Source organism: Hyperolius riggenbachi, chromosome 3 (assembly GCF_040937935.1).
Source record: "Hyperolius riggenbachi isolate aHypRig1 chromosome 3, aHypRig1.pri, whole genome shotgun sequence".
NCBI lineage: Eukaryota > Metazoa > Chordata > Amphibia > Anura > Hyperoliidae > Hyperolius > Hyperolius riggenbachi.
Genome location: NC_090648.1, coordinates 315,974,434 through 315,997,945, shown reverse-complemented (window position 1 = coordinate 315,997,945; position 23,512 = coordinate 315,974,434). Strand labels below are relative to the sequence as shown.

The following is a 23,512-nucleotide window of genomic DNA, read 5'->3' as shown; positions in this document are numbered from 1 at the left end:
CCGCCTGCGCGAGTTCCCGCTGTTCCTTCTGTCCGCGCTGGGCATCTTCTCTTTACTTCCTGTCACGTCCTGTGACCATCGGAAGTTCAAACAGTAGAGGGTGCTCTACTGTTTAAACTTCCCCTGACAGGATGGGACAGGAAGTGAAGAGAAGACGGCCAGCCGGAGAAGGGACAGCCGGGATTTGCGCCGATGGAGAGGTAAAGCATTGCTGGGTCGGTCGTCAGCCAATCGAAGCCGCTATCAATGCGCTCTCGACCTGCCGGCAATCGAGATAAATTTTCCCCCAGGACAGATTGACGGGATCGATCGATTTCGGATGGAAATCGATCAGTCTGTCAGCGTTTGCGTTATCGATTTAACAGCAGATTCGATCACAGTGATCGAATCTGCCATATATCGGCGGAATTTGACACAGTTACATAGTTATTTGGGTTGAAAAAAGACATACGTCCATCGAGTTCAACCAGAAAACAAAGTACAACACCAGCCTGCTCCATCACATATCCCTGTTGTACACTGTTGTACTGTGTATAGGCACATTAAAAGTAACATTCTAATTATGCTTTAAATTGTCTCTCATTGTGTTCAGTGTGAGATTAAACATATTTCATGATTAGGCACTAAATTAGATGCTCTGTACTATGAAAAAAACTTGGGAGGATAACTTCTTTTAAGTTTATGTTTTATGTTTTTATATTTTTTATAGAGATAAATGCCCTGCCACCTGTCAGTTTGCAGGAGATTAAAGTGGGAACCAACAATTTCAGCAATGATTTGCTTATTGGAGAAGGACAATTTTGTGAAGTTTACAAGGCAGAAATAAAGAAACAGTTGAGTGTTGTGAAGCTGCTTAAACAGGTACTTAAAAGACAAAAGAGATCGAGAGCCCCAATAGTCCAATATGATGATGCAGTTTTCATAAGAGAAATGAATGTGGTAGTATACTCACAAAGGTGGGTTACCACTGGTAACCACTGTGACGGCAGGTGGGGGGGATTAGACCCAACCCCACTCGGGTTAAGAATGTCACTCTCCATAGAAAAGGAAAATGGGGTGATACCCCTCCACCAGGTGTGGAAACACAAAATAAACAATTGGTAAAACAGAGGCACCAGATAAGGATAAAATAGTCAAAAACTGTTTAAAAAAGAAAGGTAGTGGTGGACTTACCTCCCACAGATGGACTTGAAAGTCAGTTTTAACTGTAAAATTAGTTTTATTCAAGAAAAACTCCAAAATATTGCAACGTGTTTCACGGGTAAAATCCCGCTTCTTCAGGCAGTACAGAGAGCTTGTCATCAGTCCAGCCAGGTATGAGCGAATATTTCCAACAGGTCCGATCTGATTTCAGATCGATTTTTCAAGCGATTTTCCATTCACTACTATGGAAAATCGATCTGAAATCAGATCGGACCTGTTGGACATAGTCGATCTGACAGTAAATCTGTCAAAAAAATTGTATCGTGCGTACCTAGCATAATACACATATAGGTACTATCACAGTAAGGGCTGGGACCCACTACAAATCGCAAAGCGCTATTGAAATCGCTAGCGTTTTGTGGTAGCGCTTTGCAAGTGATTTTAGTAGGATTTCCCTGCTCCAATACAATACATTAGAGTGCAATCACTCAGAAAATGCTGCATGTCCTTCGATTGCAATTAGCTCTAATCGCAATCACTCTAGTGGGTTCACCACCATTCACTTTCATAGGCAAAGCGTTTTTTACATTTCTGTCGATTGCCAGCAGTCACAAAAGTGCTCTAGTGGGTCCTGCCCCTAAAAGCCGCTCTTTATATAAACCAAAAGGACACTTCACAATGACCACATTGCATTGCTAATTTCAATAAACACTAGCCCTTTCTTTCCTCAAAGATTTTGTCCCTGAGCCTTAAAATCATGATTTAGTTTAGGGTAGTCAGTAGCAATGTTGTCAAATATATTGCAATATATAAAAGTGCAAAATTGCTGAACATAATGCTGTTTATCAAAATATTATGTGCAGCAATAAAATAGAGCTAAAGATAGCAGCGTGTCAGTATTGTTTGCATCCCCCATGTATTGCTGCTTTACAAGGAAAAGTAGCTATGTCATTTATAGATGAGAGAAACTTAAAAAAAAAAAAAGTTGTGTGCTTTTTTTTACTGCATATGTATAAATGGGTCCCCAAGCCTCAAAAAATTCAAGAATGCATTAAATTGGCCAGAATGCATTAAATTGGCGAGAATGCATTAAATTGGCGGGATGTGGCGGATGGTGTGTCCGATGTGAGTCCGTTCCTGTTCCCTGGTCCTGGCTCCGCCCCTTCCCGGATACAGTCTTCCTCTCTGTGGGGCGAGCTGGAGCTCGTGACTGATGCGCCGCTCTGCCGCTCTACCGCTCTGGCGTCTCCTGCTGCTCCATCCCCCCTCGGCTGTCTCTGCTGGCTACGTGACGGATGGTGGGGGCTAGGCAGTAGTGATCAGGAGGCCTGGAGTCTGCTCCCTTCACGCTGAGGGTGCACAGCAGTGCTGCACAAACGCTGCTCAAACGCTCTTGCAGGTGCTACTGGGCTTTCCTTGCTGGATTATAGTTCATCATAGATCTTCTGCGGATCAACTGGACGGACAAACGCTTGGGATGTGGATAAGTATATGTTTACAGGAGATATTGAATATGCCAACATGCCAAATATGCCAACGTGGTTATATATATGTGGTATTTATTGCTGCTGTATTTATTGCTGCTGTCACTGCTATTGCTGTTGCTGATTCTCCTGCTCCAGGTTGTCTTGGGTTGCCTCTGATAACCTTAATTAACCTATCAGTGATGATTATGGCCTGTTAATACAAACGTTTATACATGCACATAGAGGATTGCTGGATTGCTTTCTTGAATGTTCTCTTGATACCTGCCTGCCTTCCAGTTTGTCTGCCTTGCTGGTTTTTTGTTCAATGGACTATGACTCTGTCTTCAAAAGGATTTTTTTTATATATATATATTATTTATACATACTTATACATACTTTAAGTACTGTGGTAGTCAAGAATGTGCGCCCTTACATTTATTCATTTTTTCAACACTCCGGGGTTGCCCCGTGCAGTGGCAGGGCCTCAGAAAGTGCTATCTGCCTCTGCATCTTAGTGTATCGCTACCGTGAAGGCAGGTATTTTCTCAATTTTTAGAATATAGGAATTTTTGCAGAATTATCTCTCCTATGCCGGTAAATGGCATCTGGAACGAGAAATAGAAATAAAAACTTCCATACAGAGAAAATACAACCAGCGGCAAGTCCCCTGCATACTACAAATCAACAAAAACTGAATTTTGATCGGAAGGAAATAGCCTCAAATAATTCCCCCTTTCATACACCAAGTAGAAGGCCTTCTCCAGCTTTAATACAACAAGGTAGTTTTACACCATCCGACATAGCAACTCATTTTAAAAAAATTGCAGAGGCAACTTGCCGGGCTCAAAACGAAAAAATGGCAGCGCAACAAGGTTTGGGGGCGACTGGGGTTCAGGATAGGCGACAGGGGAGTGATGGTATCACAGAAGAAACGCTGGATAAAAAATTAAGAGCTATCTTGGACGAATATACTAATAGGATGCAGAAGGAAATGGTGGCCACAGTTCAACACTCGATACAGGAATCAATCTCTAAAGAATTAATGCCAATAAGGGAGGCAATAGAGGAGGTAACAGGAAGAATAACACTATTAGAAGTAAATCTGGAGAAAGAGCGGAGGGAAAGGAGGTGAAGGAAACAGTGTCAAAGGAAAAAAAACTTATTTGTGAACTTAAACATAAAATTGACGATCAAGAAAACAGAAGCAGAAGAGATAATATAAAGATTAGAGGCATGCCTTCTGCAATTCAGCAAAGGGACCTCCCGCAAATCGCACAAGATTTATTTAAGGGAATCGTGGGAGAAATCCCGCCAGAGAAATTAGAAATCGATCGGATTCACAAAGTAGGGAAGGATAAGTTAGTAAATGGAATTATGACCACAGACATCTTGTGTAAGCTTCACTATCATAAGACTAAAGAAGAAATTTTGGCAAAATCAAGATTGCAAAATACAATACTTTATAAGGAATTTAAAATAGAACTGTTTCAAGATCTATCCAAGAGAACAATTGAAAGGAGAAGGCTTTTAAAACCTATACTTGCAAATATCAAAAAAGCTGAAGGTGTATACAGATGGGGCTTTCCCCTCTCCTTAAGAGCTACAATTGGCTCAAAGTCTTCGGGGCTCAGGGACGGTGAACCAGTGCAACCCTTTTTGGCATTTCTGGACTTGCCCATTATAGAGATCCCTGAATGGGAGGAGTAACGTGAAATAATAATAATCATATAGATCGGGAGGGGTGGGGGGGGGGGGGGAGGACTGGGATAAACAGGTCCACCTTGGTCAACTACTGGTTAGATCATGGTTGGAAGTTGGAAGTACCCAGAGACAAAGTATATGATTCTCTGGGCATCCAAACTGGACTTAATTGGTATGAAAGGTATGTCGGATGGGTGTATGTTAACAGGCTTTGCTTTGTGGAGGGAGGAGGGGAAGAGGGAGGGGGGTAGAAGGGGGAAAAGGAAAATAAAAGAAAAAAAATGAGTTCATTAAAATTGATTACTATAAATGTCAAAGGAGCAAATTCTGGTCAAAAAAGGGGGAGAATTATAGACGAGTTAATAAGAAAAAAAATCGATATTGCCCTCTTACAAGAAACCCACTTTAAGGCTGATAAAAAGCCTCTTTTTTTGACAAACGGTATAAATTATGGATCACTAACGACAATACTAATAAAAAAACTTGTGGTGTTGCCATTCTTATTAGGTCCAACCTCGATTTCACTGTCGACAACATATATAGAGATAGCGAAGCGAGGGGCCTGATTGTGCTGGGGAGGGTAAAAGGTGTTATTCTAACCATCGTAAATGTCTATGCGCCTAACACAAATCAGGTGGGCTACCTTTGCAGATTTTTAAACAAAGTAAATAAAATGGCTAAGGGATTGATTTTAATGGGAGGCGATCTAAATTTAGCCCTTGACCCTGAGGTTGACTCTTCTAAAGGTAGTAATAAGTCGTCGGTCAAAAATCTCCCTAAATTAAAAGATATGTTACACTCTAATAAACTCATAGATATATGGAGAATTAAAAACCCTTCCGGTAGAGATTATACCTTCTTTTCGCCACCCCATAAAAGCTACTCTAGAATTGACTATTGGTTTATTCCTCATGTACTTATATCTGATGTAGTTAATATCAGTATAGGAAGTTTTACATACTCTGACCATGCGCCCGAAGAATTAATAATAAATATATCAAATAAAAATACTTCTAGACCTAGGTGGAAAATGGACTCTAAATTACTAGAAGAGGAGGAAAATAGAGAAAAAAATAGATCTAGTATCTTGGAGTTCTTAAAATATAATGATATTGGGGAACACGAAATAATATGGGACGCCTTAAAATGTGTAATCAGGGGAATCTTTATTGGTATTAACCACTTGCCGACCAGTGGATTTCGGTCTGATCTGTGCTGCGTAGGCTCTCCAGCCCGCAGCACAGATCAGGTTTTAGCCAGGGCGATCAGACTTACCCCCTTTTTTCCCCACTAGGGGGATGTCCTGCTGGGGGGGTCTGATCGCCGCCGTCTCTCTGCGCTTTGCGGGGGGTGCTCTTCAAAGCCCCCCTCCGCAGCGTTTTCGGCGCTCCGTCCCCCTCCCTCCCTCTCTGAGCTGCGCAGGACGGATATCCGTCCTGCGCATTGTAGGATAGGCTTCAGCCTATCAAATGATGGCGATCCCCGGCCAATCAGAGGCCGGGGATCGCCGATCTGCCTTACGGCGCTGCTGCGCAGCAGCACCGTATGTTGTAAACAGCGGGGATTTCTTCCCCGCGTGTTTACATTTTGCCGGCGAGCCGCGATCGGCGGCTCTCCGGCTGTTCACGGAGACAGCCTCCGTGAACGGACATGGAAAGGCCGCTCAAACGAGCGGCCGTTTCCATGGAAACCCGCAGACGACCAGTTTACGCCAATCGGCGTTAGCTGGTCGTCAAGAGGTAGGCTAAGAGGGTGAAGAATCAGAAAGAAAAAATTAAAAATTTGTTAAATGAACTAGCGGATCTGGAAAAAATACATAAGAAATCAGGATCAGATCCAAAATTATCCCAGCAGATGATGGCAACTAGAAATGAGCTAAACCAAATTTTAGACTATGTGTGCAAAAAAGAATACTATGGTGCCCATGACTCATTTCGTAGAGGAAAAAATAGCTCCAGTAAAGTGCTGGCAGAGTTACTGAAGAAAAAAGAGTCAGAGGAAAGATTCATTGGAAAAATCATTGATGGAGAGGGAAATTTGGTGCACGAGCAGGAGAGAATTAGTGATGCCTTTGTGGACTATTGTACGGAAATGTACAATATAAAACCTCTTGAGGTAGAGGCCTCTAGTCCTTTTTTAGACCTGGTTGAGCTTCCCTCAATCAAACATGATTTGAAACAACTATTAGATGGAAAAATCAGAGAGGTTGAGTTTGTGGCAGCGGTTGATAGGGCCAAGAGGGGAAAAAGTCCGGGCGCAGATGGTTTTGCACCAGAATTTTATGGTTTTTTCGTGAAGGAATTGGCTCCTCTCTTTTGTAGAATGGTTAATGATAATGCAAGTGGTGCTGCATTTTCTGATATTACTAATAGGGCTCTTATTTGCCTTATCCCAAAAGAGGGTAAGAATTTGCAGCACCCGGGAAGTTTTAGACCTATTTCTTTGATAAATACGGATGTAAAACTATATTCAGGTATTCTTGCAGCAAGGCTGGAAGAGGCAGTAGAGGAATTGTTGGGAAATCAACAGATCGGATTTAGGAAAAATAGACATATCCATGAAAATATATATACCGTTATCAATGTAATTCGTGATAGTAAGAATGGAAGAAAGGAGTCAATCCTGGTAGCCGTTGATGCTGAGAAAGCTTTTGATCGGATTTCTCACTCCTTCATATTCAACTGTTTAAGGAAGTTTGGCTTTGGTTCAGCCTTTATTGAAAGAATTAGATTGCTGTACAGTAATTTGAGTGCTCAATTAATAGTCAACTCCTCTATTTCTAATCCATTTAAATTATCTAATGGAGTGCGCCAGGGCTGCCTCTTGTCGCCTGGACTTTTTAACCTGTGCCTTGAACCGCTGATTCGAGCTATCCAAGATGACTCAACCATAAGTGGTATGATAGTGGGTGATGCTGAAATAAAAACATTGGCATACGCGGATGACCTCCTGCTGGTGCTTAGAGATCCAGTAATATCTCTAAAGAGATGTGAGGACTTATTTAATAGCTATGGAAGTAGCTCAAATTTTAAGATAAATAGGGAAAAGTGTCTGATTCTTGACCTGGGATGCACCCGTAACACCAGATTAGGAATACAAGATTATAACTGCTATTCTTGGGAGAAGGTAATAAGATATTTGGGGGTTAATTTGAGTGGTGAAATTAACAACTTATTTGACTTAAACTATAAAAATCTAATAATAGAAAGTAAAAAGAAGCTTAAGGGATGGGATAGACCTTATTTTAACCCTTTGGGGCGCATTGCAATACTTAAAATGTTTATTTTGCCAAAAATTTTATGTTGTATGCAGTGTGTACCGATTGCCCTCCCCAGCACATGGTTTAGGGAATGGAATAGATTATTCCAAGATTTTATCTGGGCAAGGACCCCACGTAGAATAAATTATAGGACAATTAGTAGAAGTAAGTTTGGGGGCGGGTTGGCGGCACCTGATATATTGGCCTATTATAAAAGTATACATTTGGTAAGGATAATAGATTGGAAGGGAGAGCATTCTACATCCTCAGGGGAAAAAGCTTGGGTAAATATAGAGAAAGAGGAATTAAATCTTGAGATATTATTCTCTTGGCAATGGGTACACGTGCGGGGGCTATGGCTGGCGTCAACCCACCCCTTGATAAAACCAACCTTAGGTGTCTTAGTGGGGCTCATGAAAAGATGGCAATTAAAAGATGGCCTGTCTCCTTTGACATCTTTGAGAAACATCCCAGACTTTCCGCCCGCATCTTTGGCCTCTTGGTTTACCGGGAGTGGCTTGAGCTTGGATACCCGCTTAATCCATGTTAATGGTAATAGGGAAGCGGGGATAAAGGGGATCCTGGAAACAGCACAAGGAAACGTACCCTGGGGCCTTACTCAATTGCGGAATTATATAAATAAAAGTGGGCCCTTTAAGAGGGATTTAAATGTCTTTGAAAAACTCCTGTTTTTGAATAAGAGACCCCCAAAAATATTGTCCTTGTTGTATGATTACCTACAATCCCTTGATCAATGTGATCTTCCTCCATATTGTAAAAAATGGGAGCATATCATGAAAACTTCCTTGTCTGAACAATGGCCTAAAATTTGGTCTGCAGTGTGGAATATCCCTGATCCGGATATCCAATGGATGCAATATAAAGTAATAACAAGATGGTATTTGACACCAAAACGAGCGGGAAAGTTCAGACCACTGTCGGATGTCCCGTGCTGGAGATGTGGGCGGTCAGGAGGATCGGAGCTGCATATGTGGCGGCTTTGTCCGTCGATCTGTACCCTGTGGGAACACTTTATTAAATTTGGTAAGAGGGTTGCAGATAGCTGTTTTAACATTTCTATAATCAATGTAATATTTAGTATAACAGAATCGAAAGAAAATAGAGAAAGTGACTTCCTAAAGGAGATAGGCTCTATAGGCTCTAAAAAAATAATTGCAAAACACTGGAAGGGTGGGGGGAATCCCCATATTGGTTTAAAAAGCTGCTGCGCTCTCCGGACCTAAAAATAAAATTAGACTCCACATAGGGTAATACCGTTCAAAATATTCAAAAAGTTCCACTGGCAATAACACAATTTTTAACTTCAGTAGAAACCGGTGCATAGACAGAACCTCTGTGCCTGTAATCTCACTCAGTGATCACTCAGTGCAAATCCCCAAGGAAATGTATGCCTAAAGGCTCACCAGATGTTGCCCACCTCCGCTTGCAGGTGGAGACAACGCTTAGATTAGATGTCAATCAATAGCCTAGAACCAGTGTTGAAAGTCTTCTTTTAATCCAATCAAGTTATCTCAATAAAAAAATATAAAAAGATACATAGCGTAATCCTGTACAATTTGCCTCTGGTCGCATATAAACATTGCACTTACGCGTCCCAGAGTTTTTTCAGCATGTATGATCCTTGCCGCTGCCCATCCGCTGGGTCTACACAGTGAAAGGAGGACTTCCGCGGTATTTCGCTCATGGTCTCTCCCTCAGCCACAGGGTCTCTCTCTCGTCCGCGCTTGTTACTCCCGACCGGCCGGTCCGTTCGCTTCCTGGTACGCGTAACGACGTCAGACGTTAGCTCCGCCCTACGCGCGTTTCGTCCTCACGCCAGACTCATCAGGGGCTACGCCTCCTGACGTCTGACGCCATATTAACATAGTGCCTGCTGGCTGTTGATTGGTAGAAGGTCTCCATTTGCGCAGGATGGGCAGCGTTCACAAATTAAATAAAACTCGCAACATTCAGTGAATCTAAAATAGCAATAATTCATTCCATACAAAAAATTATAAAATTCAAATGTGTCCCTTATGGTGAACCACTGAATCCCGCCATCTAGTGGTGTTAAAACTAACAACTGAGCTATATGTATAATCTTACTAAAACTATAAATAGACACCCTCCTGTGGCTAAAATAGGACATTACATGCCCAATAAACCTTTCTAACAATTACGGTGGGGGGAAATTTTAGTGACCATTAATACGTTTGTGATGCCGGTTTTTTTGTGATTAACAATTTGGTGTACAAGTATTTATCCCTCACCCCACTTTTGGTGTTCATGCCGGGGCATTTGTTCAGCCTTATTTAATTTAATAGAGAGATTTTCTCTTGGTGAGTCAAAGCTGATATTGAAATGGAATAATCATAGTCGGAAACTTATTTAAAATTAATTAAAATTATGTACTAAACATATTATATCTATATTACTAATGGGGCCTCCATCAAATTATCCAGCCAGAGTCAGCCTGAATTTAGTCACCTCAAATCCTCATTTACCCAAGTAGTTTATTAGACCCTAATCATTGGATATATGACAGTTTAGGTCAAACTCTATGTTCAATCCGTCTGGAGTCATAGTCTTGAGATTAAAAATCCATTTTCCTTCTGCTTTAGAAATTTCCTTTGCTAGATTTGACCCTCTCCATTTCTTCATGTATTTTTCAAGGGCCATAAACTTCATCCCAGCCGGATCCTTATTATGATGCATTCTGAAGTGATTTGAGACACTGTGACTGACCAAACCCTTCTTAATATTATTAACGTGTTCTCTAATACGTTTAAAAAGTTCTCTAGTGGTTCGCCCTATATACTCTAACCCACATGGGCACCATAATATATAGACAACCCCTTTTGTCTTACACGTAATGCATTGTTTTATCTTGAAGATTCTTCCCGTGTTCCTTGATAGAATCTGATTGTCACGTACTCCATTGGCTTCCCTACACCCCAGACATCCTCTACATGGAAAAAAACCAACTTGTCCCAATAGATTGCTTTCTGATGTTCTCATAGGCTCCACACAACTAGACACCAGAGTGGATTTTAATGTTGGGGCCTTTCTGTAGATAAATTGTGGTTTGTCTGGTAGCAGTGGTGCTCAGCAGAGCTCGAATATTCGAGTAGCTCGAATATTCGAGCTCTTTTCCAGCTATTCGAGCTCGGTATTCGAGCTCCGAATAGCTGTAGCTATTCGAATGGGCTATTCGAGTACACTCGAATAGCCCATTCACTATTCGAGCTATTCGAGCAAAACGGCGCTATTCGAGCTCGGTACCGAGCTCGAATAGCGTCATAGCCCAGATTGATGTCTTTAGAGCCAATCAGAGGGCTCCCAGGCCCTCTGACGGCAGCCAATCACAGAGGGGGACCCTGGCCAGCCCCTACCCTATAAATAGCGGCCGCCATGTTAGGTTTCTCCGTGCTTGCCTGAGACTTGTACAGAGAGAGAGTTGCTCCTTTGTGCTTTGGCTTAGCAAGAGCTCTATTGTGGTCATTTACCTAGCGTTTTTGCTCACATACACCTCCTATACACACCTATATTGTTGTTAGTTAGTTAGACATTGTATTTTAGTTAGTAGCTTTTGTGTTACATAGAGACAGGCCAGCTGCTGCAGGCTTACAGCTTTAGGCCTCAGGGCCTTGCCTGTGTGGGCAGCTGTCCTCCTGTCCTCTGTTTATTTCTCTCTATTCTATACCAGTATTTCTGCTGTCCTTTACTACTGATTGTATTAGTATTGTAGTTATATACTGTAACTGTACTAGGACACTCACTGTCACTGTTCATAGGCTACTAGCTGCTCCTGCGTGTGTGCACTCACTTTCTGTGTACACACTACACACACTCTATTTCCTTCTGATAACTGATTGATTATTGTAATTGATTATTGTAATTAGTTAGTTGTACTTACTGTTACTACTTAGTGTACTAGGAGTCTAGGACACTCAGTCACTGTTCATAGGCTACTAGCTCCTGCGTGTGTGCACTCACTGTCTGTGTACACACTACACACACTCTATTTCCTTCTGATAACTGATTGATTATTGTAATTAGTTAGTTGTACTTACTGTTACTACTTACTGTACTAGGAGTCTAGGACACTCAGTCACTGTTCATAGGCTACTAGCTCCTGCGTGTGTGCACTCACTGTCTGTGTACACACACTACACACACTCTATTTCCTTCTGATAACTGATTGATTATTGTAATTAGTTAGTTGTTTGTACTTACTGTTACTACTTACTCTTACTGTACTAGGAGTCTAGGACACTCAGTCACTGTTCATAGGCTACTAGCTCCTGCGTGTGTGCACTCACTGTCTGTGTACACACACTACACACACTCTATTTCCTTCTGATAACTGATTGATTATTGTAATTAGTTAGTTGTTTGTACTTACTGTTACTACTTACTCTTACTGTACTAGGAGTCTAGGACACTTAGTCACTGTTCATAGGCTACTAGCTCCTGCGTGTGTGCACTCACTGTCTGTGTACACACACTACACACACTCTATTTCCTTCTGATAACTGATTGATTATTGTAATTAGTTAGTTGTTTGTACTTACTGTTACTACTTACTCTTACTGTACTAGGAGTCTAGGACACTCAGTCACTGTTCATAGGCTACTAGCTCCTGCGTGTGTGCACTCACTGTCTGTGTACACACACTACACACACTCTATTTCCTTCTGATAACTGATTGCTTATTGTAATTAGTTAGTTGTACTTACTGTTACTACTTACTCTTACTGTACTAGGAGTCTAGGACACTCAGTCACTGTTCATAGGCTACTAGCTCCTGCGTGTGTGCACTCACTGTCTGTGTACACACACTACACACACTCTATTTCCTTCTGATAACTGATTGCTTATTGTAATTAGTTAGTTGTACTTACTGTTACTACTTACTCTTACTGTACTAGGAGTCTAGGACACTCAGTCACTGTTCATAGGCTACTAGCTCCTGCGTGTGTGCACTCACTGTCTGTGTACACACACTACACACACTCTATTTCCTTCTGATAACTGATTGCTTATTGTAATTAGTTAGTTGTACTTACTGTTACTACTTACTCTTACTGTACTAGGAGTCTAGGACACTCAGTCACTGTTCATAGACTACTAGCTCCTGCGTGTGTGCACTCACTGTCTGTGTACACACACTACACACACTCTATTTCCTTCTGATAACTGATTGCTTATTGTAATTAGTTAGTTGTACTTACTGTTACTACTTACTCTTACTGTACTAGGAGTCTAGGACACTCAGTCACTGTTCATAGGCTACTAGCTCCTGCGTGTGTGCACTCGCTGTCTGTGTACACACACTACACACACTCTATTTCCTTCTGATAACTGATTGATTATTGTAATTAGTTAGTTGTTTGTACTTACTGTTACTACTTACTCTTACTGTACTAGGAGTCTAGGACACTCAGTCACTGTTCATAGGCTACTAGCTCCTGCGTGTGTGCACTCACTGTCTGTGTACACACACTACACACACTCTATTTCCTTCTGATAACTGATTGCTTATTGTAATTAGTTAGTTGTACTTACTGTTACTACTTACTCTTACTGTACTAGGAGTCTAGGACACTCAGTCACTGTTCATAGGCTACTAGCTCCTGCGTGTGTGCACTCACTGTCTGTGTACACACACTACACACACTCTATTTCCTTCTGATTACTGATTGATTATTGTAATTAGTTAGTTGTACTTACTGACTGTTACTACTTACTTACTTACTGTACTAGGGACACTCACTCAGTCACTGTTCATAGGCTAGCTCCTGCGCGTGTTTGCGCGTGCGTGCACTCACTGTCTGTAGTGTACACACACTAAATTTACTTGTGATTACTACTGATTATTGTAACTGCTAGTTGTACTTCCTGACTGTTACTACTTACTTACTGTACTAGGGACACTCACTCAGTCACCTCACCCACCAACCCACTCCATTAAAGTACCCCACTTTTCACCCGCCCTTTTAAAAAACTTTTGTCTATACGCCCAAAACATCGAAGATGTCTGGAAGTGGCAGCCAGAGCGGTTTGGGCAAGGGGAAGGGCAGCAAGGGAATCAGGAGAAGAGGGAGCAGCATTGTGGCAGGCTGCGGCCGCGCCACCATGCACAGTTCCGCAGCAGCAGCAGCAGCGTCAGTGGCTAACATTCCTCCCATAGCCACTGGCCGTGGACGCCTTGGGCGCCGCCCAGCAGGAGCATCTGCAACTCACGCTGCAGAGACACAGCAGCAGCAGCGTGTAGCACCTGCTCCGATTTTCCTCCAGCCGGGTCGGAAACGTCATATTGAGGAAAAGCATGCAGACACTGTGGTGCAACTCATGACGGAGGATGAGCAGCCCGCCATCAGCTCTGCATCCGAGGCCTCCACCCTCACCACCACCACCACCACCCCTGTTCGCAGCAGCCGCCCAGCAGGGTCTGCGGAGGAGGCCAGTTCACCGTCACTCGCCGACCTGTCATTCAGCAATCTTTTGACCCCAGGCATCATGAGTAAATTGTCTGCTGTTGTTGGCGATCTTGAGGAGGAGATGCTGATGGGCACTTTGGGGGATGAGGGATTGGACAGCAAGACTGTGGCGACAGTCAAGCAGCCCATCCATGCATCAGGAGAGGAGTTTGGGGGGTCATCATCCCAGCAGGACATGTTTCAGGAGGGGGAGGATGATGATGACCCGGTGACAGACAGAGACTGGGTGCCACCACCTCCAGGGGATGTCGTCCTCAGCAGCTCTGAGGAGAAGGAGGAGGATGCGCTTGTGGGCCTTGCAAGGAGGCGCATCATTGCAAGCATTGGCAGCAGTAGGCAGGTCCCACAGCCTGCTGGTGTCTCCGGCTCAGCAGCAGCAGCAGCAGCATCTGCCAGTACCACCACCAGCCGCACCCAAGCCCCCCCCCCAACCACCACAGGGAGACAGGCAGCAGCGCTTCCATGCCGTAGGGGGATGTTTCTGTCACCAATCTGGCGATATTTCACCATGCCCACTGTGTACAGCAAGTACGCCACTTGCAACCACTGTCAGCGGAAGTTGAGCAGAGGTGCAGACCCCTTAAAGTTCAGCACCAGCTCGCTCATCAACCACCTTGCTGCGAAACATTTCCACCAGCATGAGGAGTTCCAGAGGCTGAAGGCATCTGGTGCTGGCAGTGGCACCACACCCATCACTGCACAGCCTTCAGCAGCAGCAACAGCAGCCACCCGCCCTCCTGCTCCTCCAGCAGCACCAGCAGGAGTGCGGAAACGCACTGCTCCTCCCCCCTCTGCAACTCCTGCCGCCGACACTGAGGCCTGTTCTGGCAGCCAGTCCTCAGTGGCCTCCTCCGCTGTGTCTGCTGATTCCCGTGCCAGCAAAAGGCCACGCCAGAGCCTTTTGAGCGAGTCCTTCCAGGGGGTGGTTAGGGCTCTGCCTCCCAGCAGCCGTCGCGTGCGGCAGCTGAACGGCTTGCTGGCACGGGCCATGTGCTCCCAACTCCTGCCGTACACGCTCGTGCAGGAGGGGAGCGACATTCGTGCGCTGCTTGCTTGCGCAGCCCCAGACTGGCAGCTCCCCAGCAGACACTTTTTCTCCCGCAAGGCCATTCCTGCACTGCACCGCTTTGTGATGGCCAATGTGGAGCGAGGGCTGGAGCACGCGGTTGGTGAAAGGGTCCACGTCACCATGGACTCCTGGAGCAGCCGCTTCGGGACAGGCCGCTACCTGTCCTTCACTGTCCACTGGGTCAGCTTGGTGGAAGGGGGTGAGGATGGGAGAGCAGCAGCGGGCACAGCAGCAGCAGCAACACAGTGGGTGGTGCCACCCCGCAGGGTCAGGGGAACTGCAGCAGGTTCCTCCGATCCTCTGCCATCCTCCGGCACACCTGGCCAAACCCCCCGCCTCAGCAGCAGCGTGAAGGCCCGCCTCTGCCAAGCGCTGCTGCACTTGGTCAGCCTTGGGAAGACCAAGCTGACGGCAACCCATGTGTTGGCCAAACTCCAGGAGCAGGAGAGGATTTGGCTGACCCCCAGAGGCCTCAGAGTCGGAGAGGTGGTGGCCGACAATGGGGCCAATCCGGTTGCCGCAATAGACAGGGGAAACCTGACCCACATCCCCTGTCTTGCCCACGTGCTGAACTTGGTGGTGCAGAAGTTCTTGCGCACCTACCAGGGGATGGGCGAACTGCTGGAAACGGAAAGGAACGTTGTGCGTCACTTCCGGCGCTCGGCTGCAGCCTGTGCGAGCCTGGAAGACGTGCAAAAGGAGCTGGATCTGCCACGCCATCGGCTGATCCTTGACGTTCCGACTCGCTGGAACTCCACCCTGGCGATGTTGGAGCGTCTGGTTGAACAGAAGCGCGCTGTCAAACAGTACCTTGCCCTGGCCACTGTTTCCGCCGCTCAGAGAAGGGACAAGACCAGCAACATCCCGTCCATCGTCCCCGATGATGACTGGAGGCACATGCAGCAGGTGTGCTTAGTGCTGGCTCCCTTTCTGCAGGCCACTAACATGGTGAGCAGGGACCATGCAAGGTCTGCGAGTGGGTGCCCCTGGTTTGTCTGCTGAACAGGGCCCTCGATGCTTTGCTGGAACAGGGAGCGGCAGCCTTGGACCAGCAGGAGCGGCAAGCAGCTGCACAGTCCACCTCTGAGGGGGAGGAGGAGGAGGACTTGGTGGAGGTCCCTGACCTTGCTGCTGATGAGGGGGAGCAGCACAGTGCAGCTGAGTTGGTGCGGGGGTGGAGAGAGGATGAGGCTGACGAGGCAGAGGAGGAGGATGAGGACAGCAGCACTGCCGTCGATGTGCCAGCAGACGTGGCCCGCCTCTTCCCAATGGCAGCGCACATGCTGACGTGCCTGCGCAGAGACCCCAGGGTGATCCAGATGAAGCAGAGGGAGGACATCTGGATCAGCATGATGTTGGACCCACGCCAGTTCCTGCCGCCTGCAGGAGGAGACCCAGCGCAACAAATAAGGAGCTTGCAGCAGGCCCTTGTTGAGCGCTTGGAGGAAGCCTTCCCCCAGCCTTCCACCCCCACTGTCCAGCAGCCAGCACAGAGGCAGCAGCAGGTGCCTGCATCCAGCAGCAAGCGCCCCACAGACCTGCTGTCTCTCAGCCACGAGCTCTACAGGACTGTAGAGGCTCCGGCAGCAGTGACTAGAGAGGAGGTGCATGCAGCAGCATCCTCCACCGGTCACAGCCAGCGCCTGACCCGCATGGTGGCTGACTACATGGGGTCCTACAGCGGGCTTGACAGCGATGCCCCTGTTGATCCCATGGAGTATTGGGTCAAGCGCCTGGAGATCTGGAGCGAGCTGGCGCAGTACGCCCTGGAAGTGCTGTCCTGCCCCCCTTCCAGCGTGCTGTCCGAGCGCTGCTTCAGTGCAGCTGGTGGTGTGGTCACCGAGAAACGCTCACGTCTGTCTCACAAGTCTGTGGACAGACTGACGTTTCTCAAGATGAACCAGGCGTGGGTGGAAGGCGAGTTCCTGGCCCCTGTTGTCGGCGAGAGGGGGACATGAACTGGCTAAGAACCATCGTTAATGTGCCTTACCACCCTTTACCACCTCCTGGCTCCTGCTCACTAAGCCAGCCTGGTTCACTTTGACTATTACGTCGCCTGCAGCCACACATTTTACACCTACAGTGGGCTGCTGTGTACTGCCCTTCTGCTGTCTGTCTGTGTTTCCCACTGCCAGGGTACACAGATTTACCTTCTGCTGCCACTCTGCCACCAGCTATTACGTCAAACAATAGCTATATATCTGTGTAATTTGTTTTACAAACAAAACCAAAAAACCATTAAAAAAAAAAAAGGTTTAATTTTTCTGAGGTGCCCGGGTTGAAAACTGTGTTGTCCCCGTTGTGTATTGGACACGATGTGGGCTGCACGACCGCTGTCTGGGACCTCCTGTTGTGTTCATTTACGGCCTGGTATCACCGCTAGGTACCAGGGCTATTATGTCACGCTGCCTGCCTGCTGCCACACTCACACTACTCCTCCATTCCTCCTGCTGCTGCTGTCTGTCTGTGTTTCCCACTGCCAGGGTACACAGAATTACCTTCTGCTGCCAGTCTGCCACCAGCTATTACGTCAAACAATAGCTGCACACATAATTACTCCTCCATTCCTCCTGCTGCTGCTGCTGTCTGTCTGTCTGTGTTTCCCAACGCCAGGGTACACAGATTTACCTTCTGCTGCCACTCTGCCACCAGCTATTACGTCAAAAAATAGCTATATCTGTGTAATTGGTTGTAAAACCAAAACTACAAAACCATTACAAAAAAAAAGGTTTAATTTTTCTGAGGTGCCCGGGTTGAAAACTGTGTTGTCCCAGTTGTGTATTGGACACGATGTGGGCTGCACGACCGCTGTCTGGGACCTCCTGTTGTGTTCATTTACGGCCTGGTATCACCGCTAGGTACCAGGGCTATTATGTCACGCTGCCTACCTGCTGCCACACTCACACTACTCCTCCATTCCTCCTGCTGATGCTGCTGTCTGTCTGTGTTTCCCACTGCCAGGGTACACAGAATTAGCTTCTGCTGCCACTCTGCCACCAGCTATTACGTCAAACAATAGCTGCTCACATTACTCCTCCATTCCTCCTGCTGCTGCTGCTGTCTGTCTGTGTTTCCCACTGCCAGGGTACACAGATTTACCTTCTGCTGCCACTCTGCCACCAGCTATTACGTCAAACAATAGCTGCACACATAATTACTCCTCCATTCCTCCTGCTGCTGCTGCTGTCTGTCTGTGTTTCCCACTGCCAGGGTACACAGATTCACCTTCTGCTGCCACTCTGCCACCAGCTATTACGTCAAAAAATAGCTATATCTGTGTAATTTGTTGTAAAAACAAAACAAAAAAAAACAAAAAAAAAAAGGTTTAATTTTTCTGAGGTGCCCGGGTTGAAAACTGTGTTGTCCCAGTTGTGTATTGGACACAATGTGGGCTGCACGACCGCTGTCTGGGACCTCCTGCCTGCTGTGTTTATTTACAGCCCTGGTATCACCGCTAGGTACCAGGGCTATTATGTCACGCTGCCTGCCTCATTGACTGCCTGCTGCCACACACTCATCCTCCTCCTCCTGCTGCTGAATTTACCTCCTGCTGTCTGTGTGTTTCCACTGCCAGGGAGCACATACAATGGCACTTCCAACATGCGTGCGCCACCAGCTATTTGTTACGCTCAAAAATAGCTGCATTTCTTTAAAAAAAAAAATTGAAAACAGAAATAAGTGAAGAAGAAGACGATATAGAAGAAGATGAAGAAGATGAAGAAGAAAAAGAAGAAGGAGAAGAAGATGAAGATGAAGAAGAAGAAGATGAAGAAGATGAAGAAGATGAAGATGAAGAAGATGAAGAAGATGAAGATGAAGAAGAAGAAGATGAAGATGAAGAAGAAGAAGAAGATGAAGAAGATGAAGATGAAGAAGATGAAGAAGAAGAAGAAGATGATGAAGAAGAAGAAGATTATGAAGAAGAAGAAGATGAAGATGAAGAAGAAGAAGATGAAGAAGAAGATGAAGAAGATGAAGAAGAAGATGAAGAAGATGAAGAAGATGAAGAAGAAGAAGATGAAGAAGAAGATGAAGAAGATGAAGAAGATGAAGAAGAAGATGAAGAAGATGAAGAAGATGAAGATGAAGAAGATGAAGAAGATGAAGAAGAAGAAGATGAAGAAGATGAAGAAGAAGATGAAGAAGATGAAGAAGATGAAGAAAAAGAAGATGAAGAAGAAGAAGATGATGATGAAGAAGATGAAGAAGATGAAGAAGAAGAAGAAGACAATATAAAAGAAGAAGAAGATATAGAAGAAGAAGATATAGAAGAAGAAGATATAGAAGAAGAAGAAGAAGAAGATATAGAAGATAAAGAAGAAGAAGAAGAAGTATATACAGTACTGAACAAATTTCTGGACACAACTTCTCTTTTCAACTTTTTTTTTTTAAAGGAACATCCCCACATAATCACTTGCTGTTGTTACTTGGAAAAAAAGAGGTTTCTTGCATCATTCACCCTCAAAACAAGTGTTGGAAGCTATTTAAGGCCATTTCGAATAGTCAGCTCGAATAATGAGCTCGAATACCGACTCGAATAGTGAGCTCGAATTCCGTGGTCGAATCGAATATTCGACTGACCTCGAATAATTTACTATTCGAATTCGACCTAACTTGAATTTTGAAAAGGGGTATTTGAGCACCACTGTCTGGTAGAACTTTCTTTAGTATTCCATCTGCTTTAACGATGTTCCAGTTCTTTTTAATCAATCTCTCCAGATCTCTGTGTTGCTGATTGAAATCAAAGATAATGGAATATTCTTTATTAACTATGTTCCTTCTGGAATTATCAGCCAGTAAATTTTGTCTGGATAGCTGTCCCACCTGTAGTCGTTCTGTTCTCAGTGTCTGCTCATCGTATCCCTTCTCAAGGAATCTGTTAGGAAGTGTTTCACTTTGTGTCAGATAATCTTCCATATGGTAGCAATTACGTCTTATTCTTACGAACTGGCCCCTGGGAATATTCCTAAACCAGTTATTATGGTGACAGCTCTCCATCGGTATATAACCATTGCGATCTGTACTTTTAAAGTAGGTCTTAGTGGTGAGTATGTTTAGCTCCTTCCTAATCTGTAGATCCAGGAAATTCACTTGTTCCTTACTGGTAGTGAATGTTAGATTTATTTCTGGCCAGATTTGATTCAAATCATAGCAGAACTGATCCAGTGCCATTTCTGAACCTCTCCACACAAAAAAGAGGTCGTCTATGAACCTTGACCATGATACTATCTTCTCATATTCTGCGAGTTCACGTACCTCTCTCTCCCACTCCCCCATATATAAATTCGCCACACTGGGAGCGAATTTCGCGCTCATTGCGCATCCTGTCTGTTGTAGATAGTATGATCCTTCATACCAGAAGTAATTATACTTGAGAGAAAAATTTAATAGTGCTACTATGAAATCAACCTGGGCTGTTTTCAAGGATCCATCTGTATCGAGAGTCTCCCTAATAATTTTTAAACTTTTCTCGTGGGGGATGACTGTGTATAACGAGGCCACATCCCCGGTGACTAAAAGGTCCCCCTCCTGCACTTCCAATCTCTCCAATCGCTGCAGCATGTGTTTGGTATCTTTAAGTAAGTTAGACACTTCAGTTACTCTGGGTTGTAGAAACACATCTATATATTCCCCTATTCTCTGTGTGAGGGATCCCACCCCACTGACTATGGGTCGTCCTGGGGGGTTTTGCAAGTCCTTATGTATCTTAGGGATACAATAAATGACCGGAATCCTTGGAGTATTTGGTAAAAGATACTTAAACTCATCTGTCGTGATGATGCCCTCCTTTTCACCTTTGAGTAGTATCTGTTTCAAGATCTCTTTATATTTCATAGTTGGATCTCCCCTTAGTTTCTTGTATGTTAAAGGGTCTTGTACAATCCGTGTCATCTCAGCGGAATATTGTTCCTTGCTCATAATAACTAATCCCCCCCTTTGTCTGCTGGTTTCAATATGAGGTTTTTATTATCAACCAAACTTGATCTGTTCCTTCATTTGTGCATATCCCTGTATTCTCCTGCATTGCAGTTTGTCCAGATCACTAAGGATGGTCCTCTTGAAAGTGTCAACTGTGTTCTCTTTACTGGTGTCTTGTGGATTAAAAAGTGACCGATTCCTAAGCTGAGTGTGTACATATTGGGTTGGGGGGTTTATTCTACTTGTGGGGCCTTCCTTTCCTAAGAAGTATTTTTTAATATTCAATTTCCTAGTATATCTTTGAATATCTAGAAATGCTCCAAACTTATTAATTGGTTTAGGAGGGGCAAAGTTCAAACCCTTATCTAATAGCCTGACTTGTGCATCTGTCAAAGGTATTCCACTGATATTAAATAATACTGTTCCTTTACTACTAGTTAGCGTCTTCTTTTGTTTCCGAGTTCCTCCTCTGCTGCCTCTTCTGTTGGTCTTTTGCTTCCTCTGGCCCAGCCCTCCTCCTCTTTTTCTTGTAGATAGTCCCACTCTTCCCATTGATCTATCCCTAAAAAATCGTCCCGCCCATCCCTTCCTCCAGTGTGGTTATTATAATGAGAGGGATCTCTATCATCATCTTCCAGGGGTTGATACCTGTTAGATCTGGGTGGGTTCCTATCCCTAAGTTGGTAATACTGAGTACCATATCTCTCCTGTTTCTGTGGATACTTGGGAGGTCTGGCTTGTTTCGGGCTTCTGGGGCGTCTTTGCCAGTTGGGGTTTTTTGGGAGAATCCAAGGCCTCCCTTGAGGGATGGCCGTGTGGTCTATTACTTTATTTCTGGTATCTGGAATAGTTGGTTCCTGTCGGCTGACTGGATTTGGATCCCTTATTTCCGGCTCTTGTGCTCCTGGGTTTTTTGCTTTATCCTTGTTCAGCTGTTGTTCTGCTACTTTTATCTGCCATCTGTAGGCTTGTTGAATTCTATAATCCCTACAGTCACTAGAATATCTTTTTTGTTTAATGTCCATAATTTCCTTTTCATGATTCACCAGTACTTTAGTAAGGTCTTCCATTTTCTGTTGGTATTTATCTTCACCCTTATGCATCTCCATTTTGAGTTTTAATTCATCAATCTCATTCTCCAGTCTGTCCAATCTATTTTTCTTTCTTTTAGCCAATTTTTTGAGTAATTCTACCCCACATTGATTAAGGTAATCTCCTAGTTCCCTATCACTTTCCACATTATTTTCCCCATCGTGAACGACCAAATCCCACCGGTAACGTTTGGGTACTATGCCTCCATCTACATAAGAATTTAGGCTAGTGAAATCCCACCAGGTGGTTTGTTCTTTAAGCATGAGATTGTGCAATAGTTTAAACTGAGCATCAAGATCATCAGGGTTATCATTCATAACATTTTCTTTAGAAAAAATAGATTTCAAATCAATATTACTCCTTGATCTAAGCATAAACGCATCCATTATTTGTTGAATCTCTAAACTAGGCAGCAAAGAAAATAGCTGGAGTACTATTAAAACAACAATAAATTTAAAACACTGCGCCACAGTTCACATAGAAAGGAAAAGTCAATTTGTTCACCAGTCCTCTGGGATCGCTGCAGAAAATCCAGAATGTGGTAAATGGTTTAAAAAGCTGCTGCGCTCTCCGGACCTAAAAATAAAATTAGACTCCACATAGGGTAATACCGTTCAAAATATTCAAAAAGTTCCACTGGCAATAACACAATTTTTAACTTCAGTAGAAACCGGTGCCCATATTAGTGACTGGTTTAGAGAAATGGAATCTGTATATGATAGAGCCACCTATGTCACCACAGTGGCCTCCTCAACTGTAGAGGGATCTTTTAGAGAAATATGGGGTAGTATGCGGAATGCTCTCCCTTTGGAGGATAACTAAAATAACAGCAAGGTGGGGTGTAAACTATATTTGGCGGTGATGAAGGTTCTTGGCATAGCCTGTTATGGTATGACTGTGGTATGGATGGTTTTGACTTTTTGCTATGTGGGTTATGAAAGTTTAATGGGAGGTGGGGGGTGTTTAAAATGAATAGATTTATTAAAGTTATTATACAGGTTATAGAGTATATTAAGTTGAAAAATCCGTCTATTTTCAGGCAATGATGCAAGTGATACCTGAATCTAAGGCGAGTGCCTTAAATTAATAAGGAAATAGCCTGGCGGCAAGGCTGAGCCTGAAGAAAATGAAAAAAAAAAATTCAAGTAAGGGCTCTTTCAGCCAAATGGCTAAATGGTGCGTTAAAGCAGCAGGATCAGCCATACTATGCCAGGAAAAAAAAACGCATTTATAAGCAGATAAATACTTGTTCTACTTACATAAAAGATGTATTGTACTGTCCACATTTTGATTTCAGTGAATTTTATATAGTAAATAAAGAGAACTCTGTTCTTGGAATTTGCCATTTTGGTTCTCTCCG

The 23,512-nt window shown here is 44.3% G+C and overlaps 1 protein-coding gene across 1 annotated transcript in view; it reads left to right on the top strand.

Moving 5' to 3' along the window:
• The window catches only part of IRAK3 (interleukin 1 receptor associated kinase 3), a 51,972-nt gene that overhangs the window by 8,013 nt on the left and 20,447 nt on the right, over nucleotides 1-23,512 (top strand). Inside the window, exon 3 of the mRNA XM_068276743.1 lies at nucleotides 710-861. Within this exon, the coding sequence (XP_068132844.1) occupies nucleotides 710-861 (152 nt within the window). The remainder of the gene's footprint in view (nucleotides 1-709; nucleotides 862-23,512) is intronic.